Here is a 22,213-nt window from a genome sequence, read left to right as displayed (position 1 = left end):
AGTCTAGTTCTTCACCCCAACATTTATTTTAGAAAGGTTATTTAAAATACTTTCTCTTCCCTCCTCTTGTGTATTATGAATAATTAGAATATTTGTGATATAATTTGAAATATGGAACACTAAAAACCCTTCTGTTCAGTCTTATGTATGTAAAAATACATGTGCATTTATATAAACTCATAGCACAACCCAGGACTTGTTTGTTAATTTTGTGGAACTGGGGCTGGGCACTCTCCCTTATCTTTTCCACTCAGAACTGGCTAGAGCTCTTGAGTCATAGCTCCAATTCTTGCTTTTTGGTGGTTAATTGGAGATGAGAGTCATGTACTTTCGTGCTAGGGCTGGCTTTGAACTTCAGATCTCAGCCTCCTGAGTACCCAGGATTACAGATATGAGTCACTGGTGCTCAGCTTTTGTTTATTTTAAATGCAAACGCTCTGGGGAAAAGTAAAGGGTAATTAAGTTAGCACTTTGGCATGACTAAGTTAGCTAGCCAGAGGTATTTATCTACAAGTCCTTAAGGAATATAATGGCTGACAGCAATTCCAAAGAGCTGCTCTGAGGGTCTTTTTAATATCATACGTAGAAGAGTTTATTACATCTAATAAAAAGAAAAATATTAAGCACCAGATATTTTTCCTTAAAACTGAGATGTGTGTATTTGGCTTCTAAAAGTTTATGTTTTAGCAATTTCTAAGTTAAGGAAAAAGATTATTTTCTCCCCCTAGCTTTAGTTCTGTTTCTTTGAAGAACTCTGACCAACACTAAGTGGATATCACTGATCTCATAATCATTTTTTATCTGTGTGACAATTGTTTGACAAGGTTGATTACTCAATCTTGCAGTTATTGTGGGCAGACTACTTCTTTGATTTTCTACTCTCTGAGATACAGGACTCTTAGTTTGACAGGTGTGATTCCAGGTTGAATCCTTTTTGCTTTTTTTTCTTTCTTTCATTTTTATGCATATATGGAGGTGGAATCAATTGAAATGAACATCAGAGACAATCTGGAAAGAGTAATGAAGATACCCAGGCTTGCTTGATAAGCATGTAATAGAGAGGGAACAAGGTTAGCAAAGCTAGAACTCATGTGTTTGTGTATCTTTATTAGATGGGTAACATTCTGTCTTGCCTCTTTGAGCACATGCCGCTTGTCTGCCAAGTGCAGGTTGATTTTTCAAAACATAAGAACACCTTGACTATTGAGCTTATCATTAATACTATTGATATCTTTTTTCCAACTCATTAATTCTGATCTGATTTAATCCTTACAGTCTTAAATTGTTCTTTCTGCCCAGACGGTGCAGTGGCTTAGGAATATTTTTGGAGAGGAATGGAATGAAAAGAGAGCTTTGCACAAGACAGTTCTAATTCAAATGTTAAATACTATGTTAAAATTGGGCTGGGAAGGTGGCTCAGTGGTAGAGCACTTGCCTTGCATGCTCGAGGCCCTGGGTTCGATTCCTCAGCACCACATAAGCAAAAAGAAAAAAGCCGGAAGTGGCGCTGTGGCTCAAGTGGTAGAGTACTAGCCTTGAGCTGAAGAGCTGAGGGACAGTGCCCAGGCCCAGAGTTCAGGCCCACGACCGGACCCCCCCAAAAAAATAAAAAATACTATGTTAAAATTATTTTGAGATACTAGGGAGTGGAATGTCAGATAAGCTATTCAGCATTTAATAATGTTGAAACATTGTACAGATAGTATCATTTGTCTATATGAAATAATCTAAAAGGCAACCATCTGGATATTTAGAAATATTTTAAATTCTATGTAAATAAATTTGAGTACTTTGGTTGGAAAAAAGATATGCTAAGCAAATACTATCAACAATATATCAAATGAGACACTGAATACTAGTGATTAATATTTCACTATAGTTCATATGAAACACAGAATATTTCATGGAGAAGTAGTGCTATTGGAACTCATCTGGCTTTTTTTTTTTTTTGGGTCCAGTCATGGCGCCTGAACTCTGAGCCTGGGCACTGTCCCTCAGCTCTTCAGCTCAAGGCTAGCACTCTACCACTTGAGCCACAGCGCCACTTCTGGCTTTTTTCTTTTTGCTTATGTGGTGCTGAGGCATCGAGCCCAGGGCCTCAGGCATGCAAGGCAAGCGCTCTACCACTGAGCCACCTTCCCAGCCCTCATATGGCTTTTAGTTGTACCAATAATCCACAACTCAGCTAAAGAAACTGACCTCAGATTGTAGACGGTTGTTATATTTCAGTTGAAGGTATTTAAGGATTTGCTTTTTTTCTGGGTACCTCAATTTAATGTAACTAACCTCTTACATCGTACCCTCAAAAAATAAAGAAAACTACAGTTTAATGACCTGTTTAAAATACTGAGAGGCAGGAGAAAAATATCAAAAACATGGATAGTAATTTTGTCCCCTATGAAAGAGCTGGATAAAGTGCATTCTGCCATTTTGCTAATTAATAAGGGAATAACAACAACCACCATTTATATGCAGAGGCATTAGCTCTTGGGTGTTATTTTTGCCTATGCAGGAGGAAAGTCAGTTGACTTTATATTTTATATTTACATTTCTGTAGGTATGGTCAAGTTCACAATTACCTTTCAACAGTAATAGTCACTGATTATTTTTAGTGAAACATGTATATTCCTATTGAATTGATATTTGAATTGCATTGTGGTACATAAGTACATGCTACCTATAATATTAATGCTTGGGTTTATAGGTTTGCCTCTTATAATTCTCATTTCTCTATTTTTTTGAGTTTTGTAATGCCTTCTTGGAAAATATAAACATATGGAAAATATATGATGACTTTAGGTATATAGAGATACGTTAGGGATATATTGAAATAACTAATTGAAGATGATTGAGTTTCTCACAGAGCTTTATTTCTCTTGGAGGGTGTTGTTATATGACTGTTAGTATGATGCTTAAAATACTTGCAAATTCAGGCTGGTGGTTTTATTTTTAATGTGTGTGTGTGTGTGTGTGTGTGTGTGTGTGTGTGTGTGTGTGTGTGTGTGTGTGTGTGTGTGTGTGTGTGTGTTGGCCCTGGAATTTGAACTCAGGGCCTGGGTGCTATCCCTGGGCTTTTTTGCTCAAGGCTAGTACTCTACCACTTGAGGCACAGCTCTACTTCCAACATTTTTGATAGTTAATTGGAGCTAAGAGTCTCATAGACTTTCCTACCAGACTGGCTCTGAATTGTGGTCTTCAGGTCTCAGCCTCCTGAGTAGCTAAGATTACAGGCATGAGCCGCTGTACTCAACTTATTTTTAGGTAGTTTTTATTATTGATCATAGAAACAAATACAGAGGACCCCAAAAGAAAGATTTTTTTCCTAGAGATTTTTAATATTGATAATGTATTTAAGGCATGTATTTCTTTAAAAATGATGAAGGCCAATATGTTATGAAATCTTAGACTGGAAACATTTTACATTTAATGTTGTAACAAAGATAGTATAATTTCTAGTCCTTGGGGGAAATATTAGATCTTAGAAACTGATCAGAATGGCCCCTCAATATCACTATGGAGTGAAAGAATTTTCTTTTCCACTTAAGGTTTATAGGGAACCAAAAGAAACATACGTAAGTTAGACATGATAAAAATAAAAAACATTGTGGATCAGAGTACACTCTCAACAGGAGTACAAAGTCAGCCTATGGAATAGGAGAAGATATTTGCAAAATGTGCCTGGATAAGTGATGAATATCTAGACTATATAAAGATTTCTTACAATGCAATGACAATAACCCAATAAAGATGAGCAAAGTATTTGAATAGCTATTTCACTAGAGAAGATAGAGTAGCCAGTTGATATCCATAGGTATATGTTTCTAAGGAGAATGCCATTGAGAAAAAACTGAGTGCTCAACATACAGTTTAATATTGTGCTGGGGATACTTGGTACATTTTTTTTCTGTAATGCTGCCCAGCATTTGATAAAGACACGGTGTTTTTTCAACAAATATAAAAATTTTACTTTATCATTTAAGTTAATCATGGGCACCATTTGATTTAAGGTATATTGTTTTTAGGGAAGAGAAATGCATCAAGTCACACAATGATTTAAACATAACTCATGTTAACCTAATACCTCTCTGTCCTAACTGAGCTTTGTGATGCATGTGTAGGAAATAAAATTTTTTATTTTTAAAATTCTTTGGAGTTTATTTATTTTTGATTGTGCTTGTTCAACAAAACAGTGTGATATGTCCACAAATAAGGAAGTTTACTGCATATAAACAATCAAGAAACACATGAAAAAATGTTCAACATCACTTATCACTAGGAAAGTGCAAAGTAAACCACATAGATACCTCATTTCACAGCCACTGATGTGCTATTTTAGAAGGAAAATGGAAATAAGAAGTGTTGACAGACCAGACATTGGTGGCTCACTTCTGTAATCCTAGCTACTCAGGAGGTTGAGATCAGAGGATCATAGTTCAAAGCAATCCTAGACAGGAAAGTTTGTGAGACCCTTACCTCCAGTTAACTACTAGAAAACTGGAAGTGGAACTATGGTTCAAAGTTGTAGAGCATTAGCCTTAAGCAAAAAAAGAGCTCAGTGACAGTGCCCAAGCCCTGAGTTCAAGCCCCACAACCAACAAAATCCTACACATCCATCAGAAAAAATGATATTGTACCATTCATAAGAAAATGGAAAGTCTTAGAAAAAGATTATATTAAGCAAAGTAACATAAGTTGCATATTTTCCCTCATTTATAACAATTAGAATGTGCCTATGAACCTATAAGTAAACACAATGGATGGTAAAAGACAAAAAATTAAACATGGACATGGCAAATTCATACAGTGAGACCAAAGGAGGATATTCTTTTCTTTATTGTCAAAGTGATATACAGAGGGATTAGTACGTAATAATAAGTAATAGTAATAGTAAGTAATAAATAGCAGATAATAAGTACATTTCTTTCTTCTTTTTTTTTTGTCAGTCGTGGGGCCTGAACTCTGGGTCTGGGCACTGTCCCTTAGCTCTTCAGCTCAAAGCTAGTGCCCTACCACTTGAACCAAAGCATCACTTCTGGCTTTTTTCTGCTTATGTGGTGCTGAGGAATTGAACCCAGGGCCTCAAGCATGTGAGGCAAGCACTCTACCACTGAGCCAACTTCCCAGCCCCATAAGTACATTCCTTGTCAAACTTGTTACTCCTTCCCTCATTTTTCTCTTACTTTCCCTCCCTTATACCACCCTCCCCAAGTTGTACAGCTCATTTCCAACATACTGTCCTGTGTACATCACTGTTGTGCTGGTTCCCGCCTTGTCCTTGGTTTCAGCATTCTGTTGTCCTCCTTGCCTTCCCTAATTCTAAATATATATATATATATATATATATATATATATATATATATACAATACCAAGGTACCAAAATCAAATAAAGTAACAACAGGGGATGTACCATAGGAGGAAGAACATACAAAAGAAACAAAAAAAATGCCATAGTACATTCAAAATGACAACAGAGAAAAACCTCTAGTGTTCAAGTCTTGGAGTTCATTTCACTTAGCATCATCTTATATGGTCATATGTACATAGCTATTGAGCTATTCTGCTCATCTGCTAGTATTATCCTAGATGTATGTTAATATTTGCAAATAAGGGCAATGGAATTCTATGCTTCCATCAGAAAGAATGACATCACCCCATTCATAAGAAAATGGATTTTCTTGATCCATTCATCTACTGAGGGGCATCTGGGTTGGTTCCATATCTTAGCTATGATGAATAATGTTGCAATAAACATAGTTGTGCTGGTAGATTTAGTATGGCCTTGTTTGTGATCATTTGGGTAAATGCACAGAAGCAGGATTGCTGGGTAATAGGGGAACTCCATGTGTGGTCTTTTGAGGATCCTCCATACTTCTTTCCAGAGTGGCTGAACAAGTTTACACTCCCACCAACAATGCAGTAGGGTTCCCTTTTGGCCACATTCCCTCCAGCATCTATTGTTATTAGAGTTCTTGATTATAGCCATTCTAGCTGGGGTGAGGTGGAATCTCAAAGTTGTTTTGATTTGCATTTCTTTTATGGCCAGAGAATTTGAACATTTCTTTGTGTGTCTATTGGCCATTCTTATTTCTTCTTCAGAGAAGTTTCTCTTTAAGTCTTTAGCCCACTTATTAATGGGCAGTTGTTTCTTTGAGGATTTGTTTTTGGGGGATTTAATTTTTTGAGTTCTAAGTATATTTTAGATATGAGGCCCTTGTCTGTTGTATGGGTAGTGAAGATCTTCTCCCAATCTGTGGGCTTTCTATTGATCTTGCTAGCCATGTCCTTTGCCATGCAGAAGCTCTGCAGTTTCATGCAATCACATTTGTCCAGCCTGTCTTAGATGTGTTGTGTTTCTGGGTCTTTATTAAGAAAATTTCAGCCTGTGCCAAGGAGCCCTAGAGCTTCTCCTGTTCTTTCCTGTAATGTTTTCAGGGTGTCTGCTTTTACTTCAAGGTCTTTGATCCATTTGGAGTTGATTCTGGTGCAGGGTGATATATAAGGATCTAACTTTAGTTTTCTACAGGTGTTTAACCAGTTTTTTCCAGCACCATTTACTGAAGAGACTGTCTTTCTTCCATCCTATTTTTTTGGCTCCCTTATTGAAGATCAGGTGGCTATAGGTGTGTGGGTTCATTTCTGGGTCTTCAGATCTATTCAATTGGTCCTCAGGTCTATTGTTGTGCCAGTACCAAGCTGTTTTGATTATGGCTTTGTAACAAAGGGGGATATTCTTAGGAGAGGATCTCACTACGGCTCAATAGCTATAAGCATATAATCATATAAAATGATACTTATCGAAATGAACTACAAGAAATGGAAGAAGTTTTTTATTTCCTTTTATTCCCCCTTTGTCGCCTTTTGATTTTTGTCTTATGTGTAAGTTTATCTGTTTTGGGAAAGGTAAGGAGCACAGAAATGGTGAGGATAAAAGGTGGAGTAAAGCAGCAGTGATGCTCATTATGTTGAAAATGAACTATTCAACTTGCACGTAGAGAGGGGAAAGAGGTTACAGCATTCAAAAATAAATGTACTCATTAACTGACTAAGTAACTGTGATCTCTCTGTACATCACCTTTACAATAGAAGAAGTGTTGCCAAAGATGAGATGAATTTGATGTTTTACAGGTAAATAATATAGTCACTAGAAAGCAGTATGATCATTCTTCAAAAACCTAAACATAGACTTATAATAATGTGTCAATTACATTTTTGCGTCTATCTATAAAAGAAGTAAAAGCAGATACTTGAAGCAGTATTGTAGTGTCAGGTTCATACAGCATTATTCACAACCACCAAATAATAGTGGAAGAGATGTAATTGTTCATTAACAATGGACTTATCTGCAATGGAAAATTATTCAGCCTTAAAAAAAACACTGTAGCATGGAAAAACCTTGAAGACATTGTTCTAAGTAAAAAAAAAGTATAATGTGTTTCCTCCTATGTGATATTCATTGAGTAGTCAAATCCAGAGAGACTAAAAGTAGAATTGTGGTTGCCATGGATGAGGAAATGAATTTGGAGTTTTAAACTGGGAAGCAGAAAGAATGACACCGCCCCATTTGTAAGGAAATGGAAAGACTTGGAAAAAATCATATTAAGTGAAAAATCATATTAAGTAAGCAGGCCCAAAGAAACAGGTCTCATGGTTTCTCTTATTTGAAATTATTAGTATACATCTATGATAATCTTAGCAGATGAGCTGAATAGCTCAGTTGCTATGTACATTTAACCATAATGTTGCTAAGCGAAATGAACTCCAAAACATGGACACAAAAGGTTTTTCTTCGTTGTTTTTAATGTACTATGTGATTTCTTGTTTCTTTTGTGTGTTCTTCCCCCTATGGTTTATTCCTTGTTGTCACTGTATCTGATTTTGGTACCTTGGGTATTATATATACATTTATCTGAATTAGGGAAGGAAAAGGGAACAACAAAATGGTGAGACAAATGACGAGGGGGGAACCAATACAAGAGCAATACCCACAAGATGACGTTGGAAATGATCTGTACAACTTGAAGTGGGGGGGGGGGGTGGAAGGAGGGAAAGTGGGAGAATAATGAGGGAATGGGTAACAAGTTCAACAAGAAAGGTACTTTTTACCTTACTTATGTAACTGTAACACCTCTATACATCACCTTGACAACAAAAAAAATTATATATTTTTTAAAAAAGCTTTAAAGATGAATGGAGGTGATGTTTGCACAAATTGTATGTTACTTGATGTCGTAGAACTGAATATAATCTGGTTAAGATGGTACATGTTATGTTGGTTCTGTCATAATCAAAAGAAGATAAGTTGGAAGACAGTGGCTCAAACTTATAATCCTAGCTACTCAGAAGGCTGAGTTCTGAGGATAGCTATTTGAACCCAGTCTGGGCAAGGAAAGTCTATGAGACTCTTATTTCCAATTAACTACCAAAAAAAATCCAGAAGTGGGCTATGGTTCAAGTGGTAGAATGCTAGCCTTGAGCAAAATTGCTCAGGGACAGCACCCAGACAGACACACACACACACACACACACACACACACACACACACACACACACACACACGAAACTAAAACAGTATAATGTAAGAATTATCTTAAATATTAATATTTATCTTCTTACATTAAATTAATATTCATCAGTTGTAAAAGCTGTTTTTCTTCCTAGCAACATCAAGATGAAACAACACTAAATCAAGGTCTGCTACAGTAAGTATTTTGAATTTTGGCTCATCATATTGTGATTATTTTTGGTTATTTTTCAAGTTTAAAATGAGTATTCATTTTCTTAAGAGTTTTAGAGTTATTATATATAAACTAAATATTTCATAGATAAATAAAGACATATTGTTTACAAACATCTAGATGCATTTTATAAGAAGAGTTCAATCAGATGAAGATTTCATTCTCTTAAATTTATATAAAAGCTGATTGTATAGTGTAGCGTAGGAATTGTAGAGTTTATTAAAATTAGCCTTATGCTAACTGTTATCCCTTAAGAGACTATTTTTAGGTTCTTTTTTGAATAGTTGTTCTTGCTGGGAACAATGACTCAAGTCTGTTCTCCTAGCTACTTGGGAGGCAGAGATAGTAAAGCTCCCCTCTCAACCAATGGTTGGTGCACACTTGCCATTTCAAGTTACAGAGGAGACACAGTGGCTGGCACACTGTTCATACCTGTCCTTCCAGGGATGGAAGGAAGCATTGATTGGAGGATCACAGTGTAGGTGGAGCATAAAATCTTACCTTGAAAATACCAGTGCAAAAAGGAGCTGTCATAGTGTCTCACATGGTAGAACACTTTAGCGAAAGTGAAGCTCTGACTTTGAGCCCCCTTACCGCTAAAAAAATAAACCATTGGTTCTCTATGTTTGCTTTATGCACTTCCTGGGAATTTCTGATATTTATTGATAGAGTGTGAGGTCAAAATCTGAGATTCATTAAGAAAGTGTGAGGTAAAAATTTTTTTTTTGCCAATCCTGGGGCTAGAACTAGGGGCTTGGGTGCTGTCCCTAAGCCTCTTCGTGTTCAAAGCTAGCGCTCTACCACTTAATTCTCAGCACCACTTCCAGTTTTTTTCTGAGTAGTTTGTTGGAGGCTAAAGTCTCACTGGACTTTCCTGCCTGGGTTGGCTTTGAACCACGATTCTCAAATCTCAGCCTCCTGAGTAGCTAGCATTACAAGCATGAGCCACCAGTGCCCAGCTTCAAAATCCTTTTTATAGCAATGCTAAATAACCCTTTTTTTTTTTTTGGCTCTTTCATGGTATTTACATTTGCACTGACACTGGAAACATAAGGGTAGCAAAAATGCTAGAGCCTTAATAGGAATCATGTTAGTAGTCCACACAATATTAGTAGCTATCCTATTTTGTTGTATTTTTTTGTTTTTACTGCTGTATTCTACCCATTTAAAAAATAAGCTAAAAAAATAAGCTAGTTTTATCTAAGAGTGTTTTGATGAAGTAGAAAAGTTACAGTTTGTTTTTTTTAAATAAATATCTACTTTTGAGTATTTATCTGTTTAATAGTCTGTGGTACAGTGAAAAGTATGTTTAAAGCACTTATATGGATTTATATACTGAAGTATGAAGTAGTCTGGAGGAAAGCAAGAGGGTACCTTTTGGAGTGGTAAGCATTGTTAAGTAAAATAGTTTCACTTTTTTAAACGAAAGAATAAGTTGGAAGAATAAGTTTGTTATATGGCAGAATTTTTCTTGAAAATGAGTAAAGCAAGCTTGTCAGTTTACAGAAAATAACTGATAGTAATGTTGCCAATGAAAAAATTCAAGTTTTCACATTAGAATTTTGGAAAACTGATTTCATCCCTCTACCATGTTCTCTGCCTCCTTCCCTCTAGGAAATAGGATCCACAATAATTTTTAAGAGTATCAAGGAATTCAAAGATTAAAAAATTGAGAACTCTTATTGTAAAATAATACTTGCAAGCTTTCTGGAAGATGGAATAGCAACAGAGAATTCTTCTAGCTCTTTCTGACCAAACAGAGATTAGGGTCCTAACACACACACACACACACACACACACACACACACACACACACACACACTTCACCTCAAGAGAACAACAACAAAGAAACTACAAACAGAATCACAAGAATGAAGACGTGACACACACAGGGACAGAACATTGCAAAGTATCCCCCCCCCCATTCCCTCATCCCACACCTGCAGAGTGACTAAGCTGTGATAGTGGCCTCAGCGGCCATACTATGACCCTGACCAGTGCAGACAGCAGCACACCTGAAGATCCAGAGTTACTGATCAGGAAAATGAGACCACCACATCCAGACGTAGAAAACTTTCACCATAGCACTCCTGGTCAGCTCAAAACCAAAACCAGGATCCAGGAGTACTCCACAATACTTCAGCTGGACCCTTTCCCTCCTGCCTGAGAAGGGACACCTACTCAAAGAGGGAAAAGAGGCTGGAGCCCTTTCTCCCACCACTTTTGCTTCTTGCCCAAGACTCCTGGGAATTAACCCTGAATCTGGTCCAGAAAACTGTAACTACCAGCAGCCTCTGGAGCCAGTATTTGTTTGGGATTGGACCCTGCATTCCCTGCATCTGTGGCTAATGGTGGGAAAAAAAAACAAAAACACCTGATCTGCTGAAAATCAAAAGGAACAATCTCCCTGATCTTTCCAAGGCTCATAGCTGATCCAGAGACTGGAGCACAATTCTCCTTGGGAACATACATCCTTTTGGGAAGTAGACACCAGTCCAGGATTAAAGTGGGGACCATTTCCCTACACCAGCACAGCCCTGCTGGAACCCACCCCCTTCCAGGCTTACACTTGGGTCCAGAGACTGGACAGCAGCTCACCACTGCATAGGAAGTAGACATCAGTTCAGGACTTGAGTGGGGACAACCTCCCCATACCTCACAGAGGGAATTTTCCCCTTCCAGGGCTTACATGAGGTCTGGAATGCTGCTTCCTGTCCCTTAGGAAGTAGGTGCCAGTCCAGGACTTGGCCAGGAGGACCTCTCCACTAGCAGGAATCTTCCTACAAAGAAAAAGATCTGGGCCAGGACACTAGACTGTGGGGCACCACATAACATTAACCAGCCACTGGACTTAAACCCAGGTTGGAATACCATACAGTCTCACCCACCCCAGAGCCAGGACCCATTATACTGTTTGTACCACCCTGAGCAGAAAGCTGCCAAATGCAAACTCCAACGGAGATTTATCCATTGAATCACACCCTACCACTACTGAATTTAATATGTAATCTGAATGACTCTGACATCCCTGAACCCAAATGCATGAATCACAAGAAAGATTACAAAATTCATGAACAATCAAGACCAGATATCAGATTCAAAAGCCAACAACAGTCCAGGGAAGGACCTAAGTGAGAGTGAAGAAATGAAGGACAAAGGACTATTAAAGCAATGATGAGAGAATTAGCCAATGAAGTAAAAAGGGATATCCCAAAACAAATAGAAGAATACAAGGAAGAAATGGCCAAGAACATGCAGGTTGCCCAAAAAGATATGGAAAGAAAGACAGAAAGGAAGATATGCTATACACCTCATTAAAAGATGAAATTAACACCCTGAGAACTGACATCAACAAAGAGCTTGGAAGCATGAAAGGCTCAATTTCCCTATTGCAAACTATAGTTGAAAGAATAGACAATAGAATAAGTGAAATGGAAAATAGAGTATCAGGAGTTGAGGATAAACCAGAGGAATTAGAACAAAAATCAAAGGCGTAGAAAAAACAAAACATTCAAAGAGAAATCCAAGACTTGGCAGATTTGGGCTGGGAAGGTGGCTCAGTGCTAAAGTGCTTGCCTTGCATGCATGAGGCCCTGGGTTCGATTCCTCAGTGCCACATGAGCAGAAAAAGTTGAAAGTGGCACTGTGGCTCAAGTGGTAGAGTGCTAACCTTGAGTTGAAGAGCTGAGGGACAGCACCCAGGCCCAGAGTTCAGGCCCCACAACTGACAAAAAAAAAATAAAAAATCCTCTCTCCAAGATTTGAGAGATTCAGCCAAAAGATCAAATCTATGCTAGTCAGGGTGGATGGGGGAGAAGAATTCAAAACTTAAAGGCACCGAAAATCTATTGAACAAAATAAGACAATATTGGGTGCGTTCAGGGAAAATGGTGAGACAAAGTAAAAAGGGTGAACCAAAGCAACAGTGATACTCACAAGACACTATGTTGGAAATGAACTTTACAACTGGGAAGGAGAGGGGAATCAGGGAGGGAAAGTGGGAGAAAATGAGGGAGAGAGTAATGAACTAGTAGTAGACAGGATCCATGCAGAAATACTTCAAGACACATTATAGTGAAAACTCTGGACTTAAAAAACAAAGAATTACTTTTAAATGCAGCAAACTCAGAGAAATAACTACATTGTAACAAAAAGGTCAGAATCACTGCCGAATCACTCCAAGATATGGAAACGAGGGATCTCTTTTATTTACTTTTTACTACTTTTTTTTATGATTCTGTCTTTATGTATAGCATCTTCACATGTATGTATTTGGGAGGGGCGCTAAGCACTTGAGGGAAAAAAGATAAAAAACTGCAGCAATGGACTTGCTAGGCACTAATGAAAGTGAGCTATAAAACTCGTGGAGATCTTGCTAGCTATGTCCTTTGCCATGCAGAAGCTCTGCAACTTCATGCAATCCCATTTGTCCAACCTTTCTTTGATTTGTTGTGTTTCTGGGTCTCTTTTAAGAAAATTTTTGCCTGTGCCAAGGAGACCTAGGGTTTCTTCTATTCCATCCTGTAATGTTTTCAGAGTGTCTGCTTTGACTTCGAGGTCTTTGATCCATTTGGAGCTGATTCTGGTGCAGGGTAATATATAAAGATCTAGCTTCAGTTTTCTACAAGTGATTAACCAATTTTGCCAGCACCGTTTACTGAAGAGGCTGTCTTTCTTCCATTCTATTTTTTTAGCTTCCCTATCAAAGATTAGATGGGTGTATGTCTGTAGGTTCATTTCTGGGTTTTCAATTTTATTCCATTGGTCCTGAGGTCTGTTCTTGTGCTAGTACCAAGCTGTTTTGATTACTATGGCTTTGTAGTAGAGTTTGAAATTTGGTATTGATATTCCTCCAGCACTGTTTTTTCTGTTAAGGATTGTTTTTGCTATTTGTGTCTTTTATTGTTCCATATGAAAGCCCACAGATTGGGAGAAGATCTTCACTAGCCATACAACGGACAAGGGTCTCGTATCTAAAATATACCTGGAACTCAAAAAATTAAATCCCCCAACAACAAATCCTCAAAGAAACAACTTCCCAATAAATAAGAGGGTTAAAGACTTAAAGAGAAACTTCTCTGAAGGGGAAAGAAGGATGGCCAATAGATACATGACGAAATGCTCAACTTCTCTAGCCATAAAAGAAATGCAAATCAAAACAACATTGAGATATCACCTCACCCCAGTTAGAATGGCTATAATCAAGAACTCTAATAACAACAGATGCTGGAGGGGATGTGGACAGAAGGGAACCCCACTGCATTGTTGGTGGGAGTGGAAACTTGTTCAGCCACTCTGGAAATCAGTATGGAGGTTCCTCAAAAGACTCCACATAGAGCTCCCCTATGATCCATCAATCCCATTTTGGGGCATTTGCCCGAATGATCACAAACAAGACCATACTAAAGCTACCAGCACAACTATATTTATTGCACCATTATTTACCATAGCTAAGATATAGAACCAACCCAGATGCACCTCAGTAGATGAATGGATCAAGAAAATGTGGTATATATACACAATGGAATTCTATGCCTCCATCAGAAAGAATGACATTGCCCCGTTTGTTAGGAAATGGAAAGACTTGGAAGAAATTATATTAAGTGAAGTAAGCCAGGCCCAAAGAAACATAGGTCCCACGGTTTCCCTTATTTGCAATAATTAATATATGTCTGAGATAAGCAGACAAGGTCAGATAAGTTGATGGTAGGTGAAATGAACCCCAAGATAAGTATTCAAATGTGTTTTCTTTCATGCGATTATTTCTAACATATGTATAAGATTATTTCTTTGTTGCTTTGTATGTCCCTCCCCCATGGTATAACCCCTGTGTTCATTGTATTTGGTGTTAGTATAATTTGTGGAGGGGAAGGGCAAAAACAAATCGTTTAAATAGGGATACAGGTGGACCCGTTGCAGCAATGAGATGTATAAGTTGTTATGTCAAAAAACGAACTTTACAACTTTGGCAGGGGGGGAAGGGGGTGGAGGGGACGGGGGTTGGTAAGGGCAAACAAAGGAGGAGGCAATAATGCTTGATAAGAAATGTACTCATTACTTTGCCCATGTAATTGTAACCCCTCGGTACAGTATTTTCACAATAAAACAAAAAACAAAAAAACTCATGGAGACAAGAAGGAGGGCCTGGGAGGCAGGGAGGGAATGGAAGACAATGTATGAAAGGAAATATAGTCATTACTTGACACATAACTGTAAGCCCTCTGTACATTACCTTTGTAATAACAATGAAGTAAATAACAAGTAAAAAAAAACTACTAATTTTTTTTTTGTCAGTCATGGGACTTGAACTCTGGGCCTGAGCACTGTCCCTCAGCTCTTCAGGTCAAGGTTAGCATTCTACCACTTGAGCTACAGTGCCACTTCCAGTTTTCTGGTGGTTTATTGGAGATAAGAGTTTCACGGCTTTTCCTGCCCGGGCTGACTTTGAACCATGATCCTCAGATCTCAGCTTCCTGAGTAGCTAGGATTACAGGGTGAGCCACTGGTGCCCAGCCCCAAATTTTTATACTTAGTGTTATAAATTCATTTACAGAAATGGGAAAAAAAAAGACTAAGGAAGATGAACATGTCATAATTCTACTGCCCAAAGAACTATAGTTAACATTTTTGAACATCTTATTTTGTATATGTATATGTGTATGTATATATGTGCTTTTAAATTTGGTTTTCTTCATATTTTCTGTAGAATTGGAATCATATTGCAGATAGTTTTGTACACTGTTTTTAAAAATTCAAGTAACAATATCTTGTAATTATTTTCTCCTATTTTTAATGCATTTAAGCATATGAATTTTAATGACCTCATAGTGTTTAATTGTATGACCCACTGTAGTATAATTTGTTTAATCATTCATCTATGATTAGACAATGGACATTTATACTATTTGCAGCCTTGCCTAATATAAATAAAATTTTCTTTCTGGTCCTGGGGCTTGAACTCTGGGTCTGGGCACTGTACCTCAGCTTCTTTTGCTCAAAGCTAGCTCTCTACTGCTTGAGCCACACACCACTTTTGGCTTCTTCTGAGTAGTTTATTGGAGGTAAGAGTCTCATGGAAGCTGGGCACTGGTGGCTCATGCCTGTAATTCTAGCTACTCAGGAGGCTGAGATCTGAGGATTGTAATTCAAAGCCAGCTGCTTTTAGATGTGAATGTAATTTAGCTTGTTTATATTCTTAAATTCACTTATTTTTTCAACTCACTTCATTTTGCCATCATTTGAAATATAAATGTTAATAAACTGGTAATAACTCCAAAAATAATTGGAATGATGTAGCAAAAATGAACTATATTTGGAAAGCTTTTTCGGTGACAAATGGAATGTAAATTATGTTTGAATGAAGAACAATCTTTCCATTTTAAAGCTTATTTTTTTAATTAATAATTGACTTTTTTAGGATTAGAAAACATTTTCCAGTGTCCAATCTGTCATTTTTCCAGTCTGGGCTTTCATTGTACCACCAGAACATTGGAGGTAAGTTTTCATGAGTAGAAATATATGGAAAATTTGTCTTTGTCTAACAATATAAGACTTGTATATGGATTTATTTACAATTAGGTTGGTTGGTCTGTTAAACATTTTAAAATAGGAAATCAGTGTTGCTGTTGACCTTGAATCATTCTGCAGAGTTGCCCATGGGAGAATATGTTGCAGTAAGTATGTGCTGTTTCAAATGTCTAACCTTTTACTCATGATTTTTAGAGCTAAAATATGTACAAGTTTGTTTTCTCTGTTCATGCCGTCACTAATATATATGTCTTGCCTTTCTTGTCTGGCAGTAACATGGACCAGTTCTAGCTAAATTTTGAGGTGTCTTTACTTGCTCTTGCTCCTCAAAAGTGAATATTACATGTTCTGTCTCCATGTAGTAAGATAGTATAGTAGTCAATGAAACCTTGTATTGTAAGGAACAGTCACAAGTATAGATGAAAAATTGTCAAGTTAAACTCCTAAAGCTCTGTTTACAAAAGATAGAATATTTTTATCTATCACTATCTAAGTTCAGAAAGAAGAAAAGAGATAACTATAAGTAAATTAACTTATCTTGGAAAAGGTGAGTTGTACCAAGAAAAAGAAGGACCAACAATGAAATGAAATCATGTAAGAAGTAACATCTAACTATGTTTCAATATAACAAAGAAGTGATATCCAACCAAGAAGACTTATCTAGAGTCTAGATCCCTCACCTCTTAGGAAATAAAAATGCTAACGGAACGTATGAGTTTGCAATAATACAGGTTACTATATAATAAAAAAGACTAAAGCTTGTCAAATAAAGCTTAAAGATGGCATTCTGGAGTAAAACAATAAGTTACAAAAATTAACCTTTGCAATGTTTAAGATATTCTAAGTAAAATTAGCTGATTGGCTCCACCTTCTGTTTGATCTGATATTTGTTGACCTGGGACATCCTGAATGAATAGAATGGGTTGTTTTCTTCTATCTTCATGGCAGATTCAGTCATCAGGGAAAACTTGATATAGTAGTAAAGCATTTTTCTCCTGGGGGTGCTCTTTGAAGGATTTTGAGCTCTCTGAAGCCACATATGTCTTGTGCTACTAAAAGTTAGGTGATTTGAAGATATCCTTCCTTCCTTCCTTCTTTCCTCCTCCTCCTCCTCTTTCTTCTTTCTCTTCCTCCTCCTTTCTTCTTCCTTCTTCCTTTCTCCTCCTTCTCTTCCTCTTCTCTCTCCTCCTTCTCCTTTTTATCATCATCTTCTTCATCTTCTTTGTCTTCTTTTGTGCCAGTCCTGGTGCTTAAACTTATGCCTGGATACTGGACCTGAGTTTTTGTGTTCAAGCTAGCACTCTAGTATTTGAGAGCTCTACTTCCAGATTTTTGGTGGTAATTGGAGATAAGAGTCTCACAGACTTTCCTGCCTTTGCTTCCTTTGAATCACAGTCCTCAGATCTCAGCCTCCTGGGTAGCTAGCATTACAGGCATGTGCCATATAAAATATATTTAAGTAATTGGAACATTGTATAATTTTATTTGTTACATAATACTTCTTTATCAATAAATGGATATACTTAACAAATATGTGATATGTCATTTGAATTGTCTAAGAGAATTCAAGTTATGTTATTGTAAAATGCTAATTAGGAATTTTTAGTATTTTAATAAAAGTAGAATAAAGGCATATTGTTCTCTTTTAGGACCTGAAGCTGAAAATACTGAAATTTTGCTATGCCCAGAAAAGGTTGGTAGCTATATAGCAATATAGGTCTTAGACTTCAAGTTTTTAAAAAATGTGCTTTAAGTTCAAGTCCCAAGCACATATAGACCCACTCCTAGGAGGTGATGTGACCAAAACATTTTAGTTAGAAATTTATTCTTGTCTGAAATCTTGCTCCTACATATATTTTTTATATTTAGAGTAGTACTTTCTGTATCTCTATTTCTTACTTCTTCTTTATCTAGAAAAATGTGTTACTTACTACACTTTTTGTACAGATGATGTGGTAAAATACCTTCTATTTGGTTTGTCTATTACCCTGTTTTTAAAAAATATATTTCAGGGGAGATAAGGCTTTTTCATTTTCTAGTTGCTAATCTGTATCAAGTAGTTACTTTTTCTTTGCTTTCTACTTGGTACTCACACTGTCCTTAGGGACAGTAAGCAGTCAGGGATCTTTCTAGGCCAGCCTACCATATTTGATCTTGTCTTATTTGTACCTTTCCTGCTGCTACATTGGTATTTGTTTCATAGAGTTTGTTTCATAGAGTTCTTGAGAGGACCAAGAGAAATAATGCTTCATGATGTCTGTCAACTCTGGTGCTGGATAAATATATATTCTTTCACTTCTTCCCCAATTTTTAATTTCTTGTCTCTGGATCTGTTTCAGATGACTTTGATGATAGTGCTTTCTCAGTACCATTCAGTTTTTACTGACTCTCAATATTTTCTAGTCATTAACACTCTCTGACATTAATAGATCATCTGAGAAAAACATTTATTAGAAGAAAAAGTTTGGAGAACACTACCCTAATGTTTCCTTGGAGATTTACAACACATATAATCTGAAAAGTCCTATGGTAAAGCAAATTGTTTGATTTTGCTTCACCAAGCATTTTTATAACATCATGGACACTTTCCATTGCTTTCCTTCTCTTTGAAAACTTATTTTTACAAGAGAATAGGCTCTGTTAACTGTTTGTTATCGCTACCCAGTGCCTTGAATTTAGTAGACATAAGGATTTAAAATAGAAAGAAGATCTGCAGATGTGACTTAAACAATGGATAGAATATGTATGAACTATTTCTCAAATTCCTTCTAAATTTGTCTTTCTAAGTAAATTATAATTGGCATTACAAAATTCATATATCTTGTTAACTCTATATGCTATACAAAGGTGATAAATTGTGATAGGAAAAAAGAAGAATAAATGTGTTAACTTTCTTTACTCACACCAGAACAGAATATTAGAGGGCTGAAAAAATGGTAATACATTCTGCCTGAAACGTGATGGCTTTGGTTTTCTGGAAGCGGCCAAAGGCATTGAAACCCATTCTACTATGTAATGTCATGAAAATGAACAGTTTTTTAAAAAAATTATTTGAACAGATTTCACTACCTTTAAAGCACATTATTTTCTCAAATGGCCTGTCACCTGATTTCAAAAGGGATATTCTAAACATATTGAGCATTGGAAACATTGCAAAAGTAGATATAACCTATTAAGGTCATGTCTTTGAAAAATAAGTCACTTGGAAATGTAAATTTTATGTTTACATGAACATATTACTCAGAACCATTGATTTATAATTTAGGAATTGTAAACTTTACACAGAATTGCAATCTTACTTTTCCCATTTTTGCATCCAGCCTCCTATCCTTTGGTCATTTAATTCACTTTTACGTATTCACAGAATGATAGAAAATAAGGTAAAATGACATCAATTTTATTTCTAGCTAATTTTACAAAACTAGGAATATTTTATAAGAAAGAATATTGTGAGATGTACAAGTCGTTATGTGGAAAACGAACGTTACAACTTTGGTAGGGGGGGGAAGGAGGGTTGCGTGGGGGGGGGAGGATGGGATGGGAAGGGGAAACAAAGGAGGAGGCTGCAATGCTTGATAAGAAATGTACTCTCATTATCTTGCCCATGTAATTGTAACCCCTCTGTACAGTATTTTCACAATAAAAAAAATCAGGCAAAAAAAGAGTAGCACAAAAAAAAGAATATTGTAATCATTAACTGCTGTGAAGTTTTGAGATCACCTGTTAATTTAACTATCTATAGCATCTTTGTCTCTTGTGACAGAATAGGTAACAAACTTAGTTGAATTAAACAATGACTATCTGTGCATATGATCCAACCAATCTTATAACTGGTTCACTATTAAATGTTCAAGCATATATTCTATCATTAGTAACGTGGTATAGGAAAGAAATAGAAAATATTTTTTATTTATAGATGAGGAGGACAATTGATAAAAAACCTTTTTGAGGACAATTCGCAAACAAAATGAATTACAAAACTATAAATTTCTTTAAACATTTCTTTGCATTTGCTACAGTAAAATTTCTATTTGAAATACACAGGAACTAAATGAAGACAGAGTATGTCCTGAAATTAGTCTTTTTTCAAGTACTGCTATTACAGATACTGATACGGCTTCTGTAAAGGAGAAATCACTAATAGAGACAGAGAAGATATTATTAGCACCAAACATATCTTCAGAACCTGAGCAGGAAGAAGTAACATTGACCGTGACTTCTAAAGAATCTGTGGATGAAGAAAGCTCAGTTGAAACTTTTGTGTCTGCCTTAGAAAAGCTGTTAACATCAGAAAGCATTAAAGAAGAAAGAATGTTGGAAATAATGAAAGATTTTGATTTTGGAGAATTGATGAATTCATTGAGTGATTCCCCAAGTTCCATATCAGTACCCACGAATGCCATATCAGCATGTTGCAGAGATTTACTTGAAAACACAAAGGATGATGCATTGCCAACTGAGTTGTTGGCAGCCATCAACACATTGTCAGAAGCCAAAGTGGGGTCCAGCTGTCACGGAAAAGAGCAAGGTGGCAGATTTGGTGGAAATGAATGTTTTGAAATGGAGCCTGATTTGTCTCAGATGGATGAAGACTGCACACAAATAACTGAAGTAAATTTTGACTCCTTTTGTTCTCCATTTGAACAAGGTTCCAATTTAGCGAGGCTCCAGGACAACAGTCTATCAGTGGAACAAGTAGGTACAAGTAATTCATCTGATTTTTCCTTTCATAACAGGTCTTTCCTTTTTAACAGGTCTTCATTTTGTTAAGTTCAAATCTTTTATTCCAGAATCATCTATAAGATACTTTTTTAACATAGTGATCTTTTTAGAAGTCCTTGAGTTAGAGTTTTCAATGAGTTAAGAAGTTTAAATAGATTTTCCCCAACAGATCTGAGGAGCTATTATTGGCTTGCTTATAATAGGAAGGAAATAATTTTTTACCAGAATGTTCTGTTACCTGAGAGTAGATGTACATAAGAGATGTCTTACTAATTTGTAGCTGGACATAGGATATATGTGATTTAGATTACTGAGGGAAAAATTATGTTTAAGCAGAACTTTACCTTCTGTGTCTGAGAAAAGTGCCAGGCATAACTCTTGGAGTTTAAAATTTCTGTAGTATTAAGCCTGGAGCTACTGCAGTGGCAGATCAGGAGTCAGGTTCCCTTTTCATGTTGACAACTTACAGACTCCTTATAAAATGCAAAACTGAGTATGGAGGCATATGTTCCATCTCTTGGGAGGTTAAATTATTGCTTAGTGCCAGGAAATATACTACTATTTAAATATTTTAACTTCTGATTGATAGTATTGTCTAAATACAGTTTAATTTATTTAACCAATTTACTAATGATAGTTATTTGGATTATTTTCTTTCTTTTCTTTTGGCTGTTATGAAAATGTTTCTAAGTATATCCTTGGGAAGATTTAGAGATAACATTTATATGGAGTAATGTTGCATGTATTTCTAGTCAATAAGTCTCATACAGATGTAATAGGACTAAAATAAAATCCAGAAAAAGACATTAATAATGGAGATAAGGATGAAGTATAAACACTAGTGTTCTAATAAGTCTGAGAAGAAATATGAGCAAACTGTAGTAAATTATTATTGATATTAGTAAAGTGAGCATAAACTTAGCCAGTTTCCAAATAAAAGAAGAAAATGCATTTAAATTTAGAAAGGTGTTTTATCTAGATCAAGTCTGTGCTGTGATAACTTTTACCCTGAGAATCTTCATAAGCTGAGTATATAAGTAAGCCCAGGAATATTTACATGAGGTATGTAAAAAAATAAGGGCCATCATAGAAGTTAAATTCATACTAGATTATTAAGAGGAAGTTAGAATAATTCATGACATACTGGTGAGTGTGAGCCACCAGTGTGTGGCATACTGGTGACCTTTCAAAGTCAATGTTAGGGAAATTATATACCATATTGTCTCAT

General features: G+C 36.4%; 1 protein-coding gene across 1 annotated transcript in view; it reads left to right on the top strand.

Annotated features, from left to right (window-relative positions):
* The window catches only part of Ankrd31 (ankyrin repeat domain 31), a 112,199-nt gene that overhangs the window by 13,309 nt on the left and 76,677 nt on the right, over positions 1 to 22,213 (top strand). The window contains exons 4-7 of the mRNA XM_042690960.1: positions 8,660 to 8,700; positions 16,154 to 16,230; positions 17,913 to 17,956; positions 20,308 to 20,958. Of these exons, the coding sequence (XP_042546894.1) occupies positions 8,660 to 8,700; positions 16,154 to 16,230; positions 17,913 to 17,956; positions 20,308 to 20,958 (813 nt within the window). The remainder of the gene's footprint in view (positions 1 to 8,659; positions 8,701 to 16,153; positions 16,231 to 17,912; positions 17,957 to 20,307; positions 20,959 to 22,213) is intronic.

This window comes from Dipodomys spectabilis, unplaced genomic scaffold (assembly GCF_019054845.1).
Source record: "Dipodomys spectabilis isolate Male_0828 unplaced genomic scaffold, ASM1905484v1 ptg000140l, whole genome shotgun sequence".
Lineage (NCBI taxonomy): Eukaryota > Metazoa > Chordata > Mammalia > Rodentia > Heteromyidae > Dipodomys > Dipodomys spectabilis.
This window is presented reverse-complemented; position numbering and strand designations above follow the sequence as displayed.